The sequence below is a fragment of the Lynx canadensis genome, chromosome X (assembly GCF_007474595.2).
Source record: "Lynx canadensis isolate LIC74 chromosome X, mLynCan4.pri.v2, whole genome shotgun sequence".
In the NCBI taxonomy this organism is placed as follows: Eukaryota; Metazoa; Chordata; class Mammalia; order Carnivora; family Felidae; genus Lynx; species Lynx canadensis.
The window spans coordinates 119986090-120011998 of record NC_044321.2 but is presented as its reverse complement, the minus strand read 5'-3'; the positions used below and the strand labels follow the sequence as shown (position 1 = coordinate 120011998).

General features: G+C 46.4%; 2 protein-coding genes across 10 annotated transcripts in view; both read right to left on the bottom strand.

Moving 5' to 3' along the window:
• Nucleotides 1-210: 210 nt before the first annotated feature.
• LOC115507487 (paraneoplastic antigen Ma6F-like) lies at nt 211-5745 on the bottom strand. The gene is made up of 3 exons (XM_030305874.1): nt 5259-5745; nt 4432-4556; nt 211-2796 (listed from the first exon to the last, which is right to left on the bottom strand). The coding sequence occupies exons 1-3, from the start codon at nt 5728-5730 to the stop codon at nt 1543-1545; spliced, it is 1851 nt and encodes a 616-aa protein (XP_030161734.1). The 5' UTR covers nt 5731-5745; the 3' UTR covers nt 211-1542.
• A 4330-nt stretch (nt 5746-10075) lies between these two features.
• ZNF185 (zinc finger protein 185 with LIM domain) overlaps nt 10076-25909 on the bottom strand; it is a 61294-nt gene continuing 45460 nt past the window's right edge. For 7 of the 9 annotated variants that reach the window (XM_030305804.2, XM_030305807.2, XM_032592153.1 and 4 more), the window contains 3 exons: nt 24339-24441; nt 23352-23450; nt 20097-22412 (listed from right to left, as the gene is read on the bottom strand). In XM_030305804.2, the coding sequence (XP_030161664.1) occupies nt 23352-23450; nt 24339-24441 (202 nt within the window). In that variant the 3' untranslated portion in view covers nt 20097-22412. Of the gene's footprint in view, nt 10135-19276; nt 19312-20096; nt 22413-23351; nt 23451-24338; nt 24442-25909 lie in introns of those variants that run through there. The other 2 variants (XM_032592149.1, XM_032592150.1) reach the window with 2 other exon arrangements.

Genomic DNA, 25909 nt, shown 5'->3' with positions numbered 1-25909 from the left:
GGACAAAATTTAGCTTACTCAGTTCCCTTACAGGATCCATAAGCCACTGTTCCCTGTGTGGTGACAAATTTTACACATGAGGCACCCCATACCCTATCTTGGACCATGCTTCCACCATACCTCACTACCAACTCGGGATACCAGGCCACTGTTGACCCCAGTCCTATACCAGTAGGCCCTTCCTTCAATTGCCCACAGCAGAGGCCAGACTCAGCTGAAACATTCAATGCACTTTATTGAAGACATTTACTGAAACCATTGAAGAGAGGTAATGACAACATAGAGAAGAATGTCTAACAGGTACTACAGCCCACAGGTCGTGGCTCCCCTCCTCTTCAGGTCCCAAACAAGGTGCCTCTGCTTGCCCCAACATGATGGCATCCACCCATAGTCTCCCCTCCTGAGGGCCCCACAGTCTCTGGCCAGGATGATGGATGCTAGCCAGGGCACCCTCCCCTCTTGCTGACATGCTGGGGCCTGGTCCTGCCCTATGGCCTACACAGAACAGTCACAGGACGCTGCAAAACGCAGCATGGGGCACTCGGACAAGCCAAAGAAACTCGGTCACGAGTAACAAGAGAGTGGCACATCACAGCACGGTTTCCACGGAGACTCCCGCAGGCCACCTCTGCCCTTGGTCCAGTGCCTCCTTCCTGAGGTCGCGGGGTCAGCACCAGCCATGCCTTCTTCTGTCCTTCCCGCCACCTCCTGGGACTGGGCTTCGACAGGTCTCCGGGGCGGGGTGGGGGCGGCTGCTCAGATAAGAACACACACACATCTCCACAAGAACAAGCAGCAGTTGGCCTAAACCTACACCGAGGAAGCATGGGCTGAGCTCACGACACCGCACGACAGCGAGCAGAGCCTGGGCTCGCACTGAAGCTCGTGCCACACCCCCGGGGCTGAGAGGTGGCTGCTGCGTCAGGCCAGGACACCCGCCGCGGGCTCCTGCCCACCTCAGGGCTCTGCACGGGAATGGTAACTAGGGTGCGTGTAGGGGGAGCTGACACGGGGGGTCACTAAGGGGCCTACGGAGGCACACGTGGGCTTCTCAGAGCGTGGAGTGACGTGCTCCACGGGTCAGTGAATGAGGGTCCCCCTCTTGGGCGGCCCGAGGGGCCGGCACCCTTGAGACGGCCCCTGACCTCTCCCAGGCCAGTGTGGGTGGCACACATTTTCAGGTGCCCCTCGCCTAGGCTAGGGCCAGCCGCTCAGGGGTGCTTCCCAGGCTGGCTGCCTGGACTGGCAGGGTTTCGCGCTGGGGCTGGGGCTGGGGCTGGGGCTGGGGCTGGGGCTGGGGTGGAGCTGCCATGGGAGGGGGCACCCCTCCCTGCCCCACTCTGCATCAAGTATGGTCATCCTGGTCCGTCGGAAGGGCTGATGGTGGTGGCCAGGGTGCCTTGGGAAGATGGGGTCCTGGGAATTTGGGCTGGGTGGGTTGTTGCCTCCACGTGGGGAGAGGCTGCTGCCCTGGCGTGGCCTCCCCCTGCCTCCAGAGCGCTGCTGCCTGAGAGGAGAGGGGGGCCCCTGGGCCTTCTGAGCCTATTTGCCCGAGGAGGACTTGGGGGGCCTCACCTCCCCAGCCCCGTCCTCGTTTCCCGACTCCTCTGGGATGGGCTTGGGCCCCTCCTCCAGGGGCTCCCCAGCCTCCTGGTCTCCTGCCTGGGCGAGGCCCTCCGGCTCACAGCCAGGACCTCCCGGGCCCTCCCTGGAAGCGCTGCCCATCTGGGCAGGGGTGGGGCCCCCAGGGGCCTCTGAGGGCCTTGCGTGATCTAGGCCCGCAGAGGCGGGAGCATTTTCATCTTCCTGCGTGGCAGGGAAGATCTTGGGGGCCTCCTCAGGGACGAGGGCTGCCCTGGCGACATCACGGGCTTCAGGAGCAGCCGTATCAGCTTCGGCACTGCCAGGAACGGCCTCACTGGCCCCTAGGTTGGCCAGGGCAGCCTGGGAAGCATCTTCCCTGGCTGGGGAGGCTTCGGCAACCTCTCCGCTGGCCCGGGCAGCGGCCAGGCCTCCGGTGCCCACACGGGCCCCCTCTTCCACTTGCAAGTGCTCGCTCCTAGCTGCGGTGGCCTCCCACGCCTCGGTCTCCTGAATGAGCCGCAGCATCCCCAGGAAGCCAGGTGGTCTCCTGTCCAGCCGCATCCTCCTCAGCTTGTTCTCGAGCATCTCGTTGGGGCGGGCCCGCGTCAGCACCTGCCGGGCGCGTAAATGGCCCGCAAGGTTGGGATGGATGGCCCCCTTCTCCACGGCCGACTGCAGCAGGCCTTCCAGGCGAATCACATAGACAAAGAGAGTCTCCTGGGGCCGCTGGCCACAGGTCAGGAACTTGAGCCGTGCGGTCGTGGGGGTGTCCTCCCTCCCGAACACCTGGACCAGCGCGGCCAGGCAATCCTGTGCAGGGACGTCAGGGTTTTCTGCCAGGAGGCCGCACACGAGATCCAGTGCGGGGCCACCCAAGCTCTCCATCAGCCTCCTCCTCCTCTCCCTTTCTGTGATGTGGCACCACAGGGACAGCATGTCGCTGGTGTGATCCAGCCAGCTCTCAAAGGACTCTTCTTCTCGGTGTGGCTCTTCCGTTCCAGGAAAGGTTCTCAGTTTCCCAGAGGCCCTGTTTTCCAGCACAGGCTGCCAGGCCGGGCTCCAAGGCTGGGTCCAGGATCTTCCCGCACCTGTGGCTCCTGCCACACCCACAGCTCCTTCCTCACCTGCAGCTCCTGCCACACTCACAGATCCCGACAGACCTGCGATTCCTGCGTCCCCAGCGGCTCCCTCCTCATCTGACTCTCCTGCTTCCTCTTCAGGCCCTGCCTGGCGCACAGCGGCTGCCCCGCCTCCAGCTCCTTCCTGGCCTCCAGCTCCTGCCCCGCCTCCAGCTGCTGCCCCACCTCCAGCCGCTGCCCCGCCTCCAGCTCCTTCCTGGCCTCCAGCTCCTGCCCCGCCTCCAGCCGCTGCCCCGCCTCCAGCTCCTTCCTCACCTCCAGCTCCTTCCTGGCCTCCAGCCGCTGACCCGCCTCCAGCCGCTGCCACGCCTCCAGCTGCTGCCTCGCCTCCAGCTCATGCCCCGCCTCCAGACGCTGCCCCGCCTCCAGCCGCTGCCTTGCCTCCAGTTCCTGCCTTGCCTCCAGTTCCTTCCTCACCTCCAGCCACTGCCCCGCCTCCAGCTCCTTCCTGGCCTCCAGCTGCTGCCCCGCCTCCAGCCGCTGCCCCGCCTCCAGCACCTTCCTGGCCTCCAGCTCCTGCCCCGCCTCCAGCCGCTGCCCCGCCTCCAGCTCCTTCCTCACCTCCAGCTCCTTCCTGGCCTCCAGCCGCTGACCCGCCTCCAGCCGCTGCCACGCCTCCAGCTGCTGCCCCGCCTCCAGCTCATGCCCCGCCTCCAGACGCTGCCCCGCCTCCAGCCGCTGCCTTGCCTCCAGTTCCTGCCTTGCCTCCAGTTCCTTCCTCACCTCCAGCTCCTTCCTCGCCTCCAGCTGCTGCCCCGCCTCCAGCTCCTTCCTGGCCTCTAGCTCCTGCCCCGCCTCCAGCTGCTGCCGCGCCTCCAGCTGCTGCCCCGCCTCCAGCTCCTTCCTGGCCTCCAGCTTCTGCCTGGCCTCCTTCCTCACCTCCAGCTGCTGCCCCGCCTCCAGCTGCTGCCCCGCCTCCAGCCGCTGCCCCGCCTCCAGCTCCTTCCTGGCCTCCAGCTCCTGCCCCGCCTCCAGCTGCTGCCCCGCCTCCAGCCGCTGCCCCGCCTCCAGCTCCTTCCTGGCCTCCAGCTCCTGCCCCGCCTCCAGCCACTGCCCCGCCTCCAGCTCCTTCCTGGCCTCTAGCTCCTGCCCCGCCTCCAGCTGCTGCCCCGCCTCCAGCTTCTGCCCCGCCTCCAGCTCCTTCCTGGCCTCCAGCTTCTGCCTGGCCTCCTTCCTCACCTCCAGCTGCTGCCCCGCCTCCAGCTGCTGCCCCGCCTCCAGCCGCTGCCCCGCCTCCAGCTCCTTCCTGGCCTCCAGCTCCTGCCCCGCCTCCAGCTGCTGCACCGCCTCCAGCCGCTGCCCCGCCTCCAGCTCCTTCCTGGCCTCCAGCTCCTGCCCCGCCTCCAGCCACTGCCCCGCCTCCAGCTCCTTCCTGGCCTCCAGCTCCTGCCCCGCCTCCAGCCGCTGCCCCGCCTCCAGCTCCTTCCTCACCTCCAGCTCCTTCCTGGCCTCCAGCCGCTGACCCGCCTCCAGCCGCTGCCACGCCTCCAGCTGCTGCCTCGCCTCCAGCTCATGCCCCGCCTCCAGACGCTGCCCCGCCTCCAGCCGCTCTCTTGCCTCCAGTTCCTGCCTTGCCTCCAGTTCCTTCCTCACCTCCAGCTCCTTCCTCGCCTCCAGCTGCTGCCCCGCCTCCAGCTCCTTCCTGGCCTCTAGCTCCTGCCCCGCCTCCAGCTGCTGCCCCGCCTCCATCTCCTTCCTCGCCTCTAACTCCTGCCCCGCCTCCAGCTGCTGCCCCGCCTCCAGGCGCTGCCCCGCCTCCAGCTCCTGCCCCGCCTCCAGACGCTGCCCCGCCTCCAGCTCCTTCCTGGCCTCCAGCTCCTGCCCCGCCTCCAGCTGCTGCCCCGCCTCCAGCCGCTGCCCCGCCTCCAGCTCCTTCCTGGCCTCCAGCTCCTGCCCCGCCTCCAGCTGCTGCCCCGCCTCCAGCCGCTGCCCCGCCTCCAGCTCCTTCCTCACCTCCAGCTCCTTCCTGGCCTCCAGCCGCTGACCCGCCTCCAGCCGCTGCCACGCCTCCAGCTGCTGCCTCGCCTCCAGCTCATGCCCCGCCTCCAGACGCTGCCCCGCCTCCAGCCGCTGCCTTGCCTCCAGTCCCTGCCTTGCCTCCAGTTCCTTCCTCACCTCCAGCTCCTTCCTCGCCTCCAGCTGCTGCCCCGCCTCCAGCTCCTTCCTGGCCTCTAGCTCCTGCCCCGCCTCCAGCTGCTGCCCCGCCTCCATCTCCTTCCTCGCCTCTAACTCCTGCCCCGCCTCCAGCTGCTGCCCCGCTTCCAGGCGCTGCCCCGCCTCCAGCTCCTGCCCCGCCTCCAGACGCTGCCCCACCTCCAGCCGCTGCCTCGCCTCCAGTTTCTTCCTCACCTCCAGCTCCTGCCTCACTTCCTTCCTCACCTCCAGCTCCTGCCCCGCCTCCAGACGCTGCCCCGCCTCCAGCTCCCTCCTGGCCTCTAGCTCCTGCCTGGCCTCCAGCTGCTGCCCCGCCTCCAGCCGCTGCCCCGCCTCCAGCTCCTTCCTGGCCTCCAGCTTCTGCCTGGCCTCCTTCCTCACCTCCAGCTGCTGCCCCGCCTCCAGCCGCTGCCCCGCCTCCAGCCCCTTCCTTGCCTCCAGAAGCTGCCTTGCCTCCAGCTCCTGCCCCATCCCCAGCTCCTGCCTCGCCTGCCAAGGCAACCCCTGCTTGCCTCTGGGTCTGTGCAAGGAAATTGGGTGTATCCTGTGACTCTGATTCCGGGGCCTGGGGCAGGAAGACCACAGTCCAGGGTCCTCCCATGCCTGGTATTTGTCGGGGGATCACACTTCGGTTTAAATACTCAGCAAACTTGACCAAGGCGACCCTGGACCTGAGCTCCTTTCTGAACACCTTGCCCAGTACTCGGTATCTTCCCAGGGGCTGGAGGGCAGCCTGCACGGCCTCCTGGAATTCCTGGTCCTCACAGTCGTGGGGAATGCCCAGGATGAGCAGCGAGCGCTGAGCATCCACGCCCATCCACCTGCACCAGCCACGAAGCATAGCCAGTGCCATCGCGGATACCTGCGGGGGAGGGGCGCGATCGCACAGGGGCGCGCAGACTGTCGCAGGCTCTGCAGTGGAGGCCTGTGGGTGCAAAGGGGAGAGAGGGACACTGGTGCCAGACAGCCCACCGCACCGCCCCCCACACCGACCTGGATCTCCTCCCTGGCCAGTTCACGTCTTCCAGGCCACGTATCAGAACCCCCACCATGCAGCCCTTCACCTCTGCAAGGAGAAGGTCCCCTTTCGCCTTGTCCGACACCCCTGCTGGGGCCACTGCAGCCGGAGCCCCTCCCACCATCGTCTGCAACCCCGCAGCAGCCGGGAGCCCTCCCTTCCTGATCCCCACAGCCAGGAGCCCTCCCATCCTCTCTTTCTTAGGGCTGGACCCAGGGCACCCCTGCTCTGCCTGGGCAACCTAGACACCGGGTCCCGCCCTCTCCCACCAGCACCTGCCCCTCTGCAACTGGAGCCGCCCTCCGCAGTCAGGAGCTCTTCCCACCCCTCCCCTCCAGCGCCGACTGGGTTCCGCCTCCTGCCCCCACTGCCTGCCTTGGCAGAGATCCAGCCCTTACCCAAGGCGCTCGGTACTTCCAGGGTCCCGTTGGAGCAAAGCCCCTGGTCTCCGGCTCACTTTCTCTGACTCTGCAGGCGCTGCTGGGCAGGGACACGCCACCTGCGAGCTGTGGGGCGACTCTGGAGGCCACCTCAAAGCCCTGGAGCGACAGGATCAGAAGAATGCACCTCAGCTGCACTGCCCAGGACTGCACAGTCCAGCAGGTCTCCCAAGTCCTCGGTACTAAGGCCACGTGGGCTTCCCGGTGTTCCCAGAATCCCCAGGTGGATGAGGGAACAAGATCTCGGTATCTCAGTGCAGGGCAAATGCCAGGATCAGGAGAGCAGGAGAAGAGGCATCTGTGTTGCCGTGACAACGGGACCTGCTTGGTTAGGGCTTGATGTGACAAGCCTTGGAGCCTCCAGAAGCAACAGGCACACCCTTTGGCCCTCCAGCTACAAAATGGTTTAATAGGGGTGTGGGAAGGTAAGGTTGGGTGAAGCTAGTAGAGAGAAAATTCAATGGTTGTGAATGGGGCCTGGAAAATGGGAGTGGGTGGTTAGCTGGGTGCCAATGTCCCTCGTGCCACTTTGCATTCACAGGTTAACCCCATCATGCCAGAAACATCAATAACAGACACAGGCTGGCTGTTCCTAACTCAAAGGCCTAATTACAGCTTCTTATGCTGCAAAACCAGCTCTCACCTCTTAGGCAGGCCCTGAATTGGAGATTGTGGGATTTGGAATCAGGCAAAGCTGGATTCACCTAGTGGCTGGGTGGCCTTGCACAAATTACTGAGAATTTCTTTCCATCATCTGTAAATTGGACAATAAGAACACTCTTCAGGGGCACCTCGGTGGCTCAGTCAGTTAAGCGTCTGACTCTTGGTTTCAGCTGAGGTCATGATCTCACGGTTTCATGAATTCAATCCCTGCATCATGCCACAGCACAGAGCCTGCTTGGGATTTTCTCTCTCCCTCTTTCTCTTCCCCTCCCCAACTCACACTGACTCTGTCTGTCTTAAATAAATAAACTTTAAAAACCAAAGAACACTCTTCTTCCAGCATATTCATGGAGCTTTACCTCAGACTGGACACATGGTAATCTTCCAGTAGTGGACACAATGATGTAGGAATAGAAGGGTGTGGTGAGGCAGGCATTGGTGTGGGTATTGAAGGCTGGTTGTTACAGCCACCTCAGTGGTCCCAAGTCTGAGCCCTGAGGAAAAAGGGGATGTGAAGGGAAACATTGGAACTGTTTTCCTGAGAAACACAAGGATCGACTGAGATGACAGAGTGTAACTCTCTGCTTTTATAGACTTAACTCCAACTCTCTCCCCCACCCCTAATTCTGGTAGAGACATTAATTTGCCATATTACTTATATCACTATATATTTAAAAAACCTACTGGGAGAATCCATAGATTGGGAGAACTAGCTATGCATTTGGGGCTTGTTCAGATTTCAATCTGTCTATCCAGGCCACACAGTCATTACCAGATCCTCATCCTAGCAGTTTTTTAAGCCCATGACTGACCCAATTCTCTCACTTCCAAGCCAATTCTTGCCAGAGAGGACAATGGCCACTGGTATGTGCTTGTCTCTCTTTGGAATTTAGTTACTTTAGACTTCATTACACCCAGAACTCTCAAATGTCCTTTAAAAATATGTGACTTTCTTTGACCATCTGATTTCTTGTAGTTGTTACAGTGGGATCAATGCTCTGTCATGATGTACAGTCTAACCAGAAGACAGAACGAGCTTATTCCAGATCCATGAAGAAGGTACTTCTTTCTCTGGAGACATTTTAAATAATTTCTCTTTTAATACTAGAACTGCTTAAGGTAGTTGGGGTATCCAGTGTGTGTGACTTTTTGACACGAGACGGAAGGGGACCCTGATGGATTTATAATTTCCCAAAGGTCCATTTCTGTTGAATTATGGATATTAGTAATAGGGGCTTCCTTTTGCTCCCTGGCTATGCTAGTCGCAAGTATACATAATTCTGCACCAGATTTATCAATGGAAAAGATATCCCCTGGCTATTTTTCTGAGACTCTTATTAGCCTATCACCTAGATAAGTGTCAAAGTCTTCATTTTTCCACCCCACACTTCTTATTCACAGTCTTCTCAATTTTTACATTTTTTAATGTTTATTATTTTTGAGAGAGAGAGAGACTGAGCACGAGTGGGGGAGGGGCAGGGAGAGAGTAAGACACAGAATCTGAAGCAGGCTCCAGGCTCTGAGCTGTCAGCACAGAGCCTGATGTGGGGCTCGAACTCATGGACCAAGAGATCATGACCTGAGCTGAGGTTAGACTCTAAACCAACTGAGCCACCCAGGTGCCCCAACAGTTTTCTCAAATTTTTATGTAGAATGCTAGAACAATGGGACATTGTAAAGCCAGACTTGAGAACCTAATGCTGGTTCACTAGACAAGGTGAAATTGAGTATTTAACAAATGACTGTTCTCTTCTAAGGCAAAAAGGAATTTTGTATCCATATTTATTATACGAATTGTTCACAACATTTCTATCAGTCTCTCCTGGATGTATCACATGATGATAGACCAGCATCACTGTGAGATATTTATGTTCACAAAAACATTTTGTGTTTTATCCTAGGATCATTTGGGGGAATGTTCTGTAGTGCCATCACAGCTTACATGGGATGTTTTGAGATGGCATGTGGGAAAAAGTAATAAAAACAATTGATAGAAATAGGAAACACAGTGGATAGCGATATAATAACAAAAATAAGTAGATGTAGTAACTCAGTATAGTGACATGGATTCTCACAGTTTACCCATGGCAAATAGTAAATATAAGCTTCCTAGAGCTAGGAATTCACCACAGCAGTCCTCAAAAGGAAATGCCCCATGGCTGTCTCTTGGGGGTTGTACAAAAAGGCAGATCATTTGGCTGCTAATGTTGCCCCTGTTGAGACTAGTGGCAAAAGTGCAGCTCTTCCTGGGCTAAGGCAAAGATGTTCCTCCAGACTCCAGACTGCCCGAAGAATATCTGCCTTTGTCCTTCACTGGCTGCTGCCATCAGCACATACAGTATCCTTAGAGGATGTGTGTTCTTTGATGCACAAAAGTTTTAAGCTTTGATTAAGTCCAGTTTATCTATTTTTCCCTTGGTTGCTTGTGCTTTTGGTGTCATTTCTAAGGAAACATTGCCTAATCAAAGACCACAAGGTTTATACCTATTTTTTTTTCTGTTTTATAATTTTAGCTCTTACATTTAGGTGTTTGGTGCATTTTGAGTTAATTTTTGTATAAGAGGTGAGATAGGAGTCCAAATTCATTATTTTACATGAGGCTATCCAGTCATCTCAGTACGATTTGTGGAAAAGACTATTATTTTCTAATGGAAGGTCTTGGCACCCTTGTCAGAATCAATTGACCACAGACATATAAGTTTATTTATTGACTCTAAATTCGATTCCAGGGGCGCCTGGGTGGCGCAGTCGGTTAAGCGTCCGACTTCAGCCAGGTCACGATCTCGCGGTTTGTGAGTTCGAGCCCCGCGTCAGGCTCTGGGCTGATGGCTCGGAGCCTGGAGCCTGTTTCCGATTCTGTGTCTCCCTCTCTCTCTGCCCCTCCCCTGTTCATGCTCTGTCTCTCTCTGTCCCAAAAATAAATAAACGTTGAAAAAAAATTAAAAAAAAATAAATTCGATTCCATTTATATGTCTACCCTTATGCCAGTACTACACAGTCTTGATGACTCTAAATTTGTATTAAGTTTAGAAGTCAGGAAGTGTTGAGTCTTCTTTGTTCATATTTTTAAAGATTATTTGAGCTATTAGAGGTCCCTTGAAGTTCTATACAAACTTGAAGATTAGTGTCTCCATTTCTGAAAAAAAAAAAAGCCAGTGAGATTTTTATAGGGAATACATTTAATCTTTGGATCAATTTGGATAATATTATCAACAATATTAAGTCTTCTAATCTATGAGCACAGGATGTATTTCTATTTATGTAGATCTTTAACTCCTTTCAACAATGTTTTATAGTTTTCAGGGTTCAGGTCTTTCACTTCTTTGATTAAATTTATTGCTGAGTATTTTATTCTTTTTGATGCTACTGTAAATAAAAGTGTTTCCTTCAGTTCGTTTCATATTGTTTATTGCTAGTGTATAGAAATATAACTGATTTTTATATTTTGATGTAGCCTACAACTTTGCTGAATTTATTTATGAGCTCTATTAGTTTTTTTTGTATTCCTTATATAAGATTATGTCATAAACATGTAGAGATAGTTTTATTTCTTCATTTCCAATCTGGATATATTTTATTTCATTTTGTGTCTAATTTCACTGGTTAGAACCTTCAGAGCAATGTTGACTGGAAGTTATGAGAGCAAATATCCTTGCCTTGTTCCAGGATATTGGAGAAAAAGCCTTCAGTTTTTCACCATTGAGTATGAAGTAAGCTGTGTGTTTTTTCCTAGATGTTCCATATTGGATTGAGGAAGTTCTCTTCAATTTCTAGTTTGTGTGTGTATGTGTGTTTTACTGTTTTTATCATGACATGGTTTTGGACTTTTTCAAATGATTTTCATGTATCTATTAAGGTGATTATATAGGCTTTTCCTTTTATTCTATTAATATGGTGCATTACATTAATTGATTTTTGTATGTTGAACCAACCTTGCATTCTTGAAATAAATCCCAGTTGGTCATGTATTATCTTTTTGTATTCTGCTAGATTCAGTTTGCTAGTATTTTGTTGGGGATATTTTCATATATATATTCATTAGGGAAATTGACCTGTAGCTTTTCTTTCTTTCTTTCTTTCTTTCTTTCTTTCTTTCTTTCTTTCTTTCTTTCTTTCTTTCTTCTTTCTTTTTCTTCTGATGTCTGTGTCTGGTTTTGGTATCAGGATAATGGTGACTTCATAAAATGAGTTAGGAAGTGTTCTTTCCTATTTTTGTGGAAGGATTTGAAAAGGTTGTCATTTTAATTATTCTTTAATTGTTAGGATTCATCAGTCAGGCCATCTGGTTCTGGGCTTTATTTTTGTGGGAAGTTTTTTGATTACTAACTCAATCTCCAGTTATAATTCTGTTCATATTTTTAATACCTTATTGAATCAGTTTTGGCAGTTTGTGTCTTTCTAGGAATTTTTCAATTTCATCTAGCTTATCTAATTTGTTGGCATATAATTTTTCACCAGTATTCCCTATGATCCTTTTTATTTTTGCAGGGTTGCTAGTAATGTTTCTTCCATTCCTGATACTAGTATTTTGAGACTTCTCTATTTTTTTCTTGGCCAGTCTCACTAAAGGTTGTCAATATTGTTGATCTTTTCAAAGAAACAGCTTTTGGTTTTGCTCATTTTCTTTGTTGTTTTCCTATTCCTTATTTATTTCTCTCTATTTTTTTTATTTCCTTCTTTCCGGTATATTTGGGTTTAGTTTGCTCTTCCTTTTATAGTTTCTTAAGGTGGAAGTTTAGGTTATTATTTGAAATCCTTTTCTTTTTTAATATATGTGTTTACAGCTATAATTTTCCTCTGATCACTTGTTTGCTGCATCACATAGATTTCAATATATTGTACTTTCATTTTTATTTACTTTGCTGTATTTTGTAATTTCTCTGTGATTTCTTCTTTGAGTTGTGATGTAGGAATGTGTTGTTTAATTTCCACATATTTGTGAATTTTCCACTTGTACTTCTGCTATCAATTTCTAATTTCATGCCATTGTGGTTGAAGAGCATACTTGGTGTGATTACATCATTTTTTCAAGTATAATTAACATACAGGGTTATATTAGTTTCAGGTGTACAATATAATGATTCCACAATTCTATACATTACTCAGTGCTCAACATGATAAATATACTCTTAATCTCCTTCACCTATTTCACCCATCCCCCCCTACCTCCCCTCTGGTTACAATCAGTTTGTTCTCTATAGTTAAGAGTCTGATTCTTGGTTTCTCTCTTTCTCTTTTTTCCTTTGTTTTTTTTTTTTTGTTTTGTTTCTTAAATTCCACATATGAGTGAAATCATAAGGTATTTGTCTTTCTCTGACTGACTTATTTCATGTAGCATTATACTCTCTATATCCATACATGTTGTTGCAAATGGAAAGGTTTAATTATTTCTATGACTAATATTTCATTGTATGTGTGTGTATTATATCTTCTTTACCCATTCATCTATGGATGGACACTTGGGTTGCTTTCATATCATGGCTGTTGTAAATAATGCTATAGTAAACATAGGGGTACATACATCTTTTCAAATTAGTGTTTTAATTTAATTTGGATAAATACCCAATAGTGGAATTACTGCATAATACAGTAATTCTGTTTTCTTTCTTTCTTTCTTTCTTTCTTTCTTTCTTTCTTTCTTTCGAGTCTATATACTATTTTCCACAATGGCTGCACCAGTTTGCATTCTACCAACAGTACATGAGTGTTCCTTTTTCTTCACATCCTCACCAACATTTGTTATTTCTTGTGTTTGTGATTTTAGCCATTCTGACAGGTGTGAGGTGGTATCTCGTTGTTTTGATTTGTATTTGCCTGATGATTAGTGATGCTGAACACCTTTTCATGTGTCTGTTGCCCATCTGTATATCTTCTTTGGAGAAATGTCTATTCATGTCTTCTGCCTATTTTAATCAGATTATTTTGAGGGGGTGTTGAATTCTATAAGTTCTTTATATATTTTGGATATTAACCAACTTATCAGATATATAACATGCAAATATCTTCTCTCATTCATTAGGTTGCCCTTTTGTTTTGTTGATCGTTTCCTTCACTGTGCAAAAGCTTTTTGTTTTGGTGTAGTCCCAATAATTTAATTTTGCTTTTGTTTGCCTTGTCTTAGGAGACATAGCTCGAAAAAATGTTGCTAGGGCTTATGTCAAAGAAATGACTGCCTATGTTTTCTTATAGGATTTTATGGTTTAAGGTCTCACATTTAGGTCTTTAGTCCATTTTGGGTTTATTTTTGTATATTGTGTAAGAATATGGTTCAGTTTCTTTCTTTTGCATGTAGCTATCCAGTTTTCCCAACACCATTTGTTGAAGAGATTATCTTTTTCTCCATTGTATATTTTTGCCTTCTTTGTCATAGATTAATTGACCATAAAAGTGTGGATTTATTTCTGGACTCTCTGTTCTGTTCCATCGATCTATGTGTCTATTTTTGTGCTAATACCATACTGCCTTGATTACTATGGCTTTGTAGTATATCTTGAGTACTGGGATTGTAATATCTCCAGTTTTGTTCTTCTTTTTAAAGATTGCTTTTGCTATTCAGGGTCTTTTATGGTTCCATACAAGTTTTAGTATTATTTGTTGAAGTTCTATGGAAAATACTGTTGCTATTTTGATGGGGATTGCATTGCATGTATAGATTGCTTTGGGTAGTATAGACATTTTAACAGTATTTGTTCTTCCAATCTGTTGGCATGAAATGTCTTTCCATTTCTTTGTGTTGTCTTCAATTTCTTTGATCAGTGTTTTATAGTTTTCAGAGTACAGGTCTTTCACCTCTTTGGTTAGGTTTATTCCTGGGTATCTTATTATTTTGAGTGCAATTGTAAATGGGATTGTTTTCTTAATTTCTCTTTCTGCTACTTCATTATCAGTGTATAAAGATGAAACAGATTTCTGTATGTTAATTTTTTATCCTGTGACTTTAGTGAATTCATTTTCCAGTTCTAGTAGTTTTTTGGTGATGTCTTTAAAGTTTTCTATATATCGTATCGTATCATCTGTAAATAGTGAAAGTTTTACTTCTTCCTTACCAGTTTGGATTCATTTTATTTTTTTCTCATCTGATTGCTGTGTCTGGAACTTCCTGTGCTATGTTCAATGAAAGTGGCAAGAGTGGACATCCTCATCCTATTCCTGATCTTAGAAGAAAAGTTCTCAGTTTTTCACCCTCAGTTAGTTACGGGTTTTTCATATATGACCATTATTATGTTCAGGTATGTTCCCCCTAAACCTACTTTGTTGAGAGATTTTTTAAATCATGAATGGATGTTGTACTTTGTCAAATGCTTTTTCTGCATCTTGAAGTGACTATATGAGCTCTATCCCTTCTCTTGCTAATGTAATGTATCATGTTGATTGCTTTGCAAATATAGAACCACCTTGCATTATTGGAATAAATCTCATTTGTTGTGACTTTTAAAGTGTATTGTTGAATTTGGTTTGCTCATATTTTGTTAAGAATTTTTGTGTCTATGTCCATCAGAGATATTGGCCTGTAATTTTCTTTTTTGTAGTGCCTTTATCTAGTTTTGGTATCAGGGTAATGCTGGCCTTGTAGAATGAATTTGAAATATTTTCTTCCTCTTCCATTTTTTGAAATAGTTTGAGGAAAATAGGCATTACGTTTTCTTGAAATGTTTGGTATAATTCACCTGTGAATCCATCTGGTTCTGGACCTTTGTTGGGAGTTTTTTGATTACTGAGTCAATTTAACTACTAGCAACTAGTCTGTTAAAATTTTCTACTTCTTCTTGATTCAGCTTTGGAAGGTTGAATGTTTCTAGCAATTTATCTATTTTTTCCTAGGTTGTCCAATTTGTTGGTATATACTTTTTCACAATATTCTCTTATAATCCTTTATATTTCTGCAATGTTGGTTGTTATTTCACCTCCTTCATTTCGGATTTTATTTATTTGAATCCTCCCTCTTTGTAAAAAAAAAGATTAGTTTAGCTAAAGGTTTATCAATTTTATTCATCTTTTCAAATAACCAGATCCTGCCTTCATTGATCTGTTCTGTTTTTTTTTTTTAGTCTCTATTTCATTTATATATGTTCTGATCTTTATGATTTCCTTCCTTCTACTAGCTTTGTGCTTTATTTGTTCTTTTTCTAGCCCCTTTAGGTGTAAGGTTAGTGGTTTATTTGAGATTTTTCTTGCTTCTTGAAGTAGGCCTGTATTGTGGTAATCTTCCCTCTTAGAACAGCTTTTTGTGTATCCCAAAGATTTTGGACTGTTTTTATTTTCATTTTTCACCATGTATTTTTTAATGTCCTGTTTGATTTCTTGGTTGAACCATTTACTGTTAAGTAGAATGATATTTAGCTTCCATTTATTTGTGGTCTTTCTAGAATTTTTCTTATGATTGATTTTAGTTTAATACTGTTGTGGTTGGAAAAGATACATGAAATGACTTCAATCTTTTTGAATTTGTTGAGACTTGTTTTGTGGCCTAACATGATCTATTCTGTAGAATGTTTCATGTGCACATAAAAATAACATGTATTCCACTGTTTTTGGATGGAATGTTCTGAATATATCTGTTAGATCCATCTGGTCCAATGTGTCTTCAAAACCACTGTTTCCTTGTTGGTTTTCTGCCTGGATGATTTATCCTTTGATGTAAGTGGGGTGTTAAAGTCCCCTACTTCTGTTGTATTACTATCACTTTCTTCCTTTATGTCTGTTAATAGTTGCTGTGTGTATTTGGGTGCTTTCATGTTGGGTGCATACATATTTACAATTGTTATATCTTCTTGTTGGATGTTCCCTTGATCATTAAGTAGTGTCCTTCTCTGTCTCTTGTTACAGTCTTTATTTTAAACTCTATTTTGTCCAACATAGATATTGCTACCCCAGCTTTCTTTTCGCTTCCATCTCATGAATAAAATTTTGGTTCAGCTTCTCTCCTTTCTCCAGTTCCCTGAACTTTGGCCTTCCCCCAGCCTAAGTGCCTACTGAGAATAGACTGGCCTCAGGGGAAAATATTCTCTGGTATACTATGTGATCATACCACCTTTCCAGCCCACTTTTCCACATTTGATTCTTTCTAGCCTTGCTTACTCTTCTTATACAGAAAAACACTTTTTGCATAACTCTTCAGATGTTTGAAGAGTTTATGGTCACAGCACAGCATTCTCCCTATTGCAATAGCCCCTTTTCCCTCTTGTAATAATTCTTCTGAATAAAAATCTCTTTTACTAAATCTGTATTTGTTTGTTTTATTTGAAAATACTTAACATACAATAAAACACACCTGTTTTAGTTGTACAGGCCCATGAGTTTTGATAAATGTATGCATTTATATAATCACCATTGCAATAAAGATTCAGAATGTTTCCATCACTCCATCAAAGAGTGCATACTGTATGATTCCACTTATATAAGACTCTTAAGAATGCAAACTAATCCATAGTGACAGAAAATAGATTGCTGACTTCAGGGTGGAAGGATTACAAAAAGGCACAAGGAAAGTAGATGCATATGTTCACTATTTTAATGGGTGATGGGTCCACAGATGTATATATGTGTGAAACTAAACACGTACGGTTTAAATATGTGCCATTTCTTATTGTTAAATATATATTAACAAAGCTGTTAAAGGGGCACCTGGTGGCTCAGTTGGTTAAGTGTCTGACTTCAGCTCAGGTCATGATCTTCCGGTTTGTGAGTTCGAGCTCTGCGTCGGACTCTGTGCTGACAGCTCAGAGCCTGGAGCCTGTTTCAGATTCTGTGTCTCCCTCTCTCTGTCCCTCCCCTCCTCATGCTCTATCTCTATCAAAAGTGAACATTTAAAATTTTTTTAAAAGTAAAGCTGTTAAAAATATGAATGTACAAAAACATTTACAAATTAAAATGCCCTGTAGTTATCTCTCACAGCCAGAGGAAACTTCACAGAGAGACACACATATTTCCAACCAGAAAGTAGGTGCAGAAGGCACCCAGAGGAAGAAATTGTGCTGATCACATTATGTAGAATGCAGCAGACAAAAGTAGTTCTTGAGCAGTGGGAGGGAGGGGGGGACTGGGGTCACAGGCAGCATTCATAGGCAGGGCCCAGTGTTCATATGACATTCAGAGAGAAAGGAATCCTTCAGATAAAGTTAGATAACAGGCCTGGCATACAAATTGCTCCCTAGGAGACAGCACTGTGCAGAAAGTGTTCAATAACAGTGTACGGTGAAGAGGGTCTGAAGCATGGGTCTTTCGCAGAGCAGATGGTGTGATAGAAAACATTCATAGGCACAGTGCATGTTGCAGAGGCCATTCATAGAAGGCTGGGTGGAAACAGCGTTAACAAGGAAGCCCATCAGGAAAGCAGTGCCAGTCTTTCTCAAGCAGGAAGAGTTGAGAACAGGGACTCCGTGGTTTACACCAACAGAAGGCTAGAGCAACAAAGATCAGGGAGGCTGCCACTAGAACATAAGGAAAAAACCCCAATGATTCCAGCTTCCAAAAGGACTGTCATGATCCTCAGGTTCTCCAGAGGCCACTGAAAAAACACATGTGTACCCTATTTTTGACAACCCATAGTGTTCAGTGTTGCTGCCAGAGAATAAGGGCTTCTTTTCTGCCTTCCAAATTCTGTATAATTACCTCTTAGAATACTCAAGTACCTGCAGAACTGATCCCAGAAACACTTTGATGATGGATTCTGGGACCTGTAGTTTCGAGTATTCTCCCTTATATAGGGGAGAGAATGCACAAAGAGGCAAGCATGCTGCCTAGTTGCTAACAGCCAATCCAGCATGGGCCACCTCTTTGACCACTCATCACCCATAATACTCTTCTATCCATATTTTTCTCCCAAATATTCAATAGCAATACTATGTTTCTGCTTAGCATAATGCAAGCATTCTTCATATAGGGGAATGTGCCTTCATCTTCTCCAAGAAGCAGTGTCAAAAATCCCATTAGACACATCCTCATTCTCTGGGGGATGTCTGTTCCTTTTCTAGTTCTGTCACAATTACACTTTGATATGCTGTAATCCACAGACTATAAGATTAAGCACCACCCACACAATTTAAATTGAGGTTAATAAATGAGAGAAGGAAAATTGGGCTAATAAATTCAAATATATAACAACAAAGCAAGACAAAATATGCATAGTTTCTATAGCTCTTATTTCTGAAGCTGGTCATGAGGTCATAGTATTTACAATTTCCTTCTTCCACCAGTATTTCAAGTTCTCTATGACCTCATTCAGGTGGCTGGGTTGTTTACCTGGTGGGAAGATACAAATCTTCATTTCTGACCAGTATGAGCCCTTAGTGGTCCTGCCTGCATGGGTCACTATAGTTTTCCATTAACTTGTATTATTGGACATGGGAACACTAAGAAACACTCTCAGAGGATCAATCTCCTAGGTTTCAAACATAGTCCTTCCTGCCCCCACTATGTAACAGCAACCGTGTCTCCCCTTGATAATCAGAAGCAATCAACCAGCCACTAACTCTCTTCTTTGTTGTTTCAGTGGCATGAGGGACCCCCACATGGCCATGTGGCAGTCTCAACTTTCAGTTCAATGGAACCATTGTTGGTTCCCCTGGTGAAAGCTTTCCTCCCTTGGGGCCTCCGCAGGGAGAAGATATTGTACAAAGAAGCATCACAAGAGGAATGTGTTCTTTGGAGACCTACAGGTTGAAGACATTCATAAGCAGAGTCCTTAGAGGACACCACATGAGGGTTCATGGGTTGGGGGCCTTCATGGGTTAGATCTATGGGGGAGGTGGGGGAGGAATAGAGGGTATGTTCTGGGATCAACCTTCTTGGTGGAAACATGGTATGCTAAGTGATTTTTCAAAATAACACTACCGTATTTTCCTTTTAGGTATTTGTGTCATATACTGTCATCAACAGAGTCCTAGAAATATCTGGTTAGGAGCTACTGCTGTAGTCCTTATCCTCTGAAGTAACAAAACCTCTTCTTCCATTCCCAATTGTACTCATGTAGCCAAGATGGTGACTGAGGTTGGGGTGAGAAAGTAGCTCCAGGGACACTAGCTCAATAGCTATTGAACATTGGGTTCCAAAGTCCCTGCTCACTAGTGGAAGGATTCCTCTGTCATGTCTTTTATCTTTGGACTTTTGATCACCTTTTTTTATCCCTGGGCTAGATTAAGACATATACAGTAAGAAAATTGTATTTTGGGATATAAAACTCAGAAGTGTGGGTCACTTGATAGGCAGCACGATGATTCAACAGGATTCTGTAGCACTGACTTTAATGAGAAAGATGAAAGTCTTGACTACTGGTACACTTCTGGAGGAATGGGTTCAGATGGTGTGTGGGCACCTTTGAGAAGGATATTTGAGAGATACATATTTAGAATTATTGTCAATGAAGAGTTTATGGGACCAGGGTTGTTTAGATGGGAGAAGAGTTGATGAGGGAGAACCCAATAAGCATCTTTATTACTTTAGGGGCTGGCATAAGGGCAAGGGAGGATATATTACCAGTGGGTGACAGTTAAAAGGAAAAGATTCTAACTCAACTGAACAACGCATTTTCTGAAACTGGACCTGTCCACAGAGTGGGCTTGTATGGGACTGAGCTGATCATTGCAAGTGTACAATAAGGACTAGATGGCCATCTGTATGCAATGGTAATAAAGGGGAGGATGGACCCAAAAGAATAAAATATTCTTTGTTAAGATCTCATCAGTCTAGGGACACCTGGATGGCTCAGTCTGTTAAGCATCTGACTTCGGCTCAGGTCATGGTGTCATGGTTCACAAGTTTGAGCCCCGCATCAGGCTCTGTGCTCTCAGCACAGAGCCCACATTGGATCCTTGGTCTCCCTCTCTCTCTGCCCGTCTCCCACTTGTGCACTTTCTCTCTCAAAATAAATAAATAAACTTAAAAAAAACAAAAATATCTGACTAGTCTAAAATGCTATGCTTCCTGTGCATGCATGATTTCTAGATTTTGCTATTTTTTGCCTCTTTAGATTTGATACTTCTTGAAGTATTTATTTGCTTTTATAGAGAATGGCTTCAGGTAATATTAGAAAATAAATTACACAGCCAATACACCAAGTTATTACACTTAAAAAAAAAGGAAACCTTAACATTGACTACATTGACATATTTAATATCTCAATATTTATTATAATTGAGTACATTAATTTGGGTTAAGCAAATGTGATTAAAAACACTAGACAATTAAAAAGAAGCAAAAGTATAATGCAACCACCTCTCTTAAGTCTGCAGAATTTTGTGCCTTTTTAGACATGAAAGTGTCTGTTTTGAATAGAAATCAATATTGATCTTACAAGCTTTCCATCAATTTCTTGCATATTGGTTCTAAAACTCCCTTAAAGGCACAGTGTATCTTAAAGGTGGAGAAGTCAGCCTATCTTGGATCTCTTTATCCTGTACTCGATCAACTAGGCTATACTGACTCAGGGTTGGTACCTCCAACACAAAGGAGCAGCCTTTCTTTCCCTTTTATTCATTCATTTAGCACCTATGTGTCAGTGTCTATCATGTGCCAAATCCCTCGCTGTGGGCTATACCTGGGGAATACCAGCTCATATTTAGTGGTACATGACCTATTGTATCACTTTTCCCCTCCAGAGCAAATCTGATGCACATCTATGCAAATAAATGGAAAGTTCCTCTCTGATCATTTGACAGGAAGACAAGTCCACCAGCCAATGTGCATAGGAGTCAGAAACTGGAGAGAGATGGAGACATTTTCTAATTAAATTAAGGGAACAGACCCTCAGTTTTCATCAGAAAACTTTCAGGTTGTCCTTCCTCTCAAGGACCTTACACAGTGATCCTGGTCCCAAAGGCAGATGAGCTTAGTTGAACCTGAGTAGAGTATCAGCTGACCACATGGATGGGCCTGCAATTTGTTTAGACAGGCAACAGGTTTCTCTGTTCCAAGTACTTGGGACTCCAGTAGTTGCTGATATCCTGGCTAGCTCAGATCGGGTAGCTCACTGTGGCTTTCCCTGGGTTGACAAGCTCTTCTTTGGGAAGGTCTGTGAGGCAAGTCTCTACCCAGCAGAGAAATCTAAGTTTGGAAGAGTATCTCAGTCCAAAATTATTTTCATAGAAAGGGGAGGAGAGGGAAGGAGGGCACTTTGACTTTTGTGGTACTTCATAGGGAGACCTAGGATGCCCAGAGGAGGAACATGATTTTATACTTTCCTCTCTTTGTAAGAGTATGCCTCAGGGGAGACCTATGGAGGGCAATGTTACTTGGTAAAATGAGGTAACCTCCGCACAGACCTTGGCACACGACACTAAATCAATGCTTGGTAATGTGGTTACTGTTACTGAGAACATGGGTTCTGGAGAGAGAGAGCAATGGTTCCACACGATGTAGTGACCACCTTCTGAGCCTTGATATTCCCATCTATAAATTGGGTACAAAAATAACCTCTGCATAGGATGAGTATGAGGATTGATGCCATCACTTTGTGATAATGCCTGATAGGTAGTAAGGCCTTGAGAAATGTTAACTGTTTTTCTCCCTTCTTAATCCTGCTGGAGTCTATACAACCTGAAACCTACTTTTGAAGATTTCTGTGTAACTATTGGAATTGAAGGAAAAGGTATTAATCAGCTATCAAGATTCAGAGACAGATGTTCCTTTGGTCAGTGGCCTCTTAAGAATCACACCCCATGGAATGTAATCTTATCTGTGTAGACTTTCAAATGCATGCCCACAAGCTTGCAGGGAAAAAAAAGCCTCAATTATAGTGAAAAGTGGGAAGAAGATAATTAAAATCTGCTATATAACTCAATAAAAAGCAATTAACTATTTTTAAATGTGTATGGAAAGTTAAATATATAAATGTATGTATATATATATGTATACATACATACACACATATATATGGCAACTATAACAGACAAGCTAAATATTAGCCTAAGCCAATCCCTAGCATTCAATGTCTGCAATTTACCCACCAGAGATTTACCCACCTGGCCCCTCAGAAGCCTCAGGGGACCTCTTGTTTTCAAGCCCCAAAGATACACTTAGAGCTGTAACCTAGAATGTGGGGTTCCTCTCTGTCTCAAAAGTCAGGACACGCTGAAACTCATCCTCCTGCCTATCGTACCAGATCATCTAAACTCATCAGGAAGCCAACCTATCTTAAGAAAGCCAAGATGGAATTCTTGTTCAATCTTTTTTTTTCTTGAGCCTGAAATAAGATCATAGATGTAAAGTGCTTACTAAGCTATTAAAAGCTACACACACACGTTATTGCCATCATTAAGATACTCTACTAGATGCAATCAGTTCAACTTGAGAAGGGCAAAAGTCTGAAGAAATCAAATGGGGAGGAGGAAAGTGAGGGAAGAGGAGCTAGCAACTTGGGGCAACTGGGGACAGCCAAACTTGTCCAGGAGTCATCAACTTCTTCTCAGCCTGGAAGAGCTAAAAGAAAATAGTAGTAGCCATTAGATTAGAAATTCACATCCAATCCAATAACCAGTCAGAGGTTCTTGGGGTGGCTGATGTCTCCAGGCATTAGGTAAAATAGTCCAGGTCAAGTGTCTTCTAGAGAGAAGGCAGGACAGGCTTATAGCTGGTGCAGAGCCTGGTTGCTACCCATTTCCATTGTCTTCAAGGTGGATACTCTGCTCTGTGTTTCTAGTTGAGGAGGTGCTAAGGAGAAGGGGCTCCCAGAATTTGGAAAGGCAGTGTCCTATAGGCACCAGGTCCCATGCAGCTCAGACACTGAGTCTGGGTCAGTTCTACTGGCTTTTAGCATGCAAACCTGTCTTCAGGCAGTGTTGGGGATGTGGTCCAGAGGCTACCCAAGCAGCCCTTCCTGGTTGGGCCAGCCCCAGGATGGCACCATCCCCTCCCACATATGACCATTTATCCTGGCCTTTACCTACTGCTGGTCCCCCACCTGATTCTAGTTTCACTGAGCACCTTGCTTTTTGAGTCCTGATTTTATGCTATATAAGCAATGGTGGAAGTGATCCAATGGTGGAATTTAGAAGAGAGCCTTGGATTTGAATTAGAAGTTCTGGGTTGAGATCTTGATTCTGCCATCCACTAGCTAGTTGTTTCCTTTTTAGGTCTTCATTTGCTTGTTCTCAAATGAGGCTAACAACACAGGCCTGGCCAGCATCCCAGGGAAGCTAGAGAGCTCAGATAAGATGCTGCATGAAAGGTACTTATTGAGAGGAAGATGCTATAACTCCTGCAACTTAGAAGGGTCTTTGGGGAGGGTCTTTATCTGTACCACCTAAAACTTCAAAGTCTCAAGGCTAAGAGAGATAGTAGCATTCTGGTTTGAGACTCAGGAAGAGACCCGGGCACATTTCTTCTCCCAAATAAGTTTCCTGGCTGCTTGGTACCCACCTAGAAGAGCTTCTCATAGCATTTCCCACAGTGGATGGTGTCATGGTGAATGAAGATCTGATCCAGGAGCTCACCCATTGGTTTACTGCAAATCCCACACTGAAAGAGAAAGCAAGCTAGAGGTCAACATGCAAGTGAAGCAACATAAATTAGTGGAGTGTGGAGGGTGCACCTGAGCAGACACTGACTTGATGGCACATCCTGGACTTTGAAGCAGAGAACAAAAGTTGGTAGAAAACAGAGACAAAACTCAAACAAACAAACCCACACAAATTAGCAGGCATGATGATCACATAGTAGTTAGGAGCCCAGGTTTCAGAACTGTGCCTGGATTTGAGCCCTAAATCCACTGTTTATTAGCGGGGTGATCTTGGGCAAGTTACTGAGGTTCTCTGAGACTCTATTTCCTGATATATAAAGTGGGCACACTGGCAGGTTATCATAAGGGTATGGTGAGGTAGCCCATAAAGGACACTGAACCCGGGGTCATATGTAAAGTAAGCCATTGCTGTTGTAGGAGGGCTGAGGGACTTTAATTGTGATATTTAAGGTCCAAAGGAAGGTGATATGAAAACCTAATGAAAGGGAAGGCTATTACAACAGTGTAGCTCTGCTGTCCTCAGGACTCTCACACCTGCCACTCTAGTGGATATCTGAAGGACAAAAGTGGCCAGTCATCTACAGTGGACCTTCCTGCAGACAGTCTTGAATAAGAGGGGTCATGAGTTCCTAGGTGTCTAGGTCTCCAACCATCTCCATGGCTGCCCTGGGCTGATCAGGCATTCTGGCTTCCAGTTTGCAAAAGATGCTGAGCACCGTGGAAATGACTGCTGGCATCCTCAACTCCATCCACTCATTTAGTTCCCACTTCTCCCAAGCCTCTGGCATGGAGCACAATCACACAGAGATCAAGCCTTCTTTCTAGTCTTTGATCCACGAGTCTCCCTAAGTCTGGACGATGTTAGCAGCACCACCCTTCTTCCTTACCTTAAAGCAATAATCATGGCAGCAGATGCCAAGATGCTCTAGGGTAATCTTTGGACAGTCTCTGATCTCCTGGTTGCAGTAAGTACAGATCCCTCCAGTTGTTCTGTGAGATGAAAAACAAGAACCTGGCAATCAGGCTGGCATGCAGGCTACTGATGTGATGCAGCCAGACCCTCTGATTTGACACAAACAGCCCTATGTGCCTGTATTCTCAGCCTGCCATCTTTTTCTGCAGTGTGAAATTGGTTACATATCCCTTGGCTGGGCCTCAGTTTACTATAGACCTTCATGATATTTCCAGAAATTGGTCATGTATCTTCACCGTACTCACAATCATATGTGTGGACCCCTTGGTTTGATTCTTATTCCAGGCAGCTTACCTCTCCCTGACCCCTTGCCTGGCATGCTGGGGGCACTACTCTCCTCTAGAGCAGGAAGACCCATGCCTTCTTCTATAGGACATGTGCCCTTGTCTTCCCTACCTGGCGCCCTGTCTTCATGATGCTTCCCTTCATGCCTGGGGCCACTAAGCCCTGCCTCTCAGACCCTACACTCTTGGACCCACCCTGCCCCGTGATACTCCAATGACCATTCCAAAGACAGTCTGGCTGTAGATTCTGATGGGACATCATGTTGGAGTTCTAGATACCGACTTCTAGGTTGAGTATCTTCCCACTTTGAGGGTCCCTGCTTTTGTTTCTGAGAGTCACCACTGCTTTTCCTCCTCAGAGGGAACCTGCTCAAAGTGCCTGACCGCCATGATTCTTCAGGCATAAATTGGGAGTGCTTTCTTTCAGAGATTTGGATATGCTTCTGACAGAAGCCAGAGGTGGTGCTACCAACCTGGAGCCACACAGGATCCTCCTTTCAAGGGCCCAGAATTACCATGATCATCTCAGGTTTGGTCCCTCCATCATGTAGGGCTCAGTCTCTTAACAGTGTTGCTAAAGACTCCTGCCTTAATCAAAATCCTGTTCCCCACCCCCCCATGTATTTTACCATCACCAGTTTCAGCTCACAGTTAGTCAGATAACACAGTAGAAATACCCCTGACCTGGGAGTAGTCATGGACCTGGGATTTAGTCCTGGCTCTGCCACTAACTCCCTGTGTAACATAAGGTACATTATTTATTCTTTTCAGGCTTGTTCCCTTCACTGTGACCTGAGTGAAATGCATCTCTAAGACTCCTTTCTCTTTTATTTCAAGAATTTAAAAATATGACTTCTTTATCATTAAGACCATCCTGTGGCCACTGTCATCTAGTGACAGCTTTAAAAACTGCTGAATGAAGCAATGTCTGCACCTTCATTGAATTCACATGAATGGCTCTCTCTGGCTTCTTGATGATAGCAACCCATTTTTCCTCACTTTCCACCTATTGCTGTCTTTTGTAGTTTAGTTTTTTTTTTTCTTTCTGGTCATATTTACAGGTTAATTAAGTGATCATTTAGGTTCTAATTCCAAGGGCCTCTCCTGCTAACATGAGCTCCCTGGGCCCTCAGGCATCATAATTTCCCTTCTCAGTAGCCTTTTGAGTTTGCCCTCTTTGTCTTAGCTGGGTCCAAAGGCT

Coding starts and splice junctions, on each gene's coding strand:
- LOC115507487 (XM_030305874.1), bottom strand. CDS start 5,730: ATGGCACTGGCTATGCTTCGTGGCTGGTGCAGGTGGATGGGCGTGGAT. Junction 4,557..5,258: donor AGGCGGGGCAGCAGCTGGAG/GTGAGGAAGGAG, acceptor GCGGGGCAGCAG/CTGGAGGCGGGGCAGGAGCT. Junction 2,797..4,431: donor CAGCTGGAGGCGGGGCAGGA/GTTAGAGGCGAG, acceptor GGGCCTGAAGAG/GAAGCAGGAGAGTCAGATGA.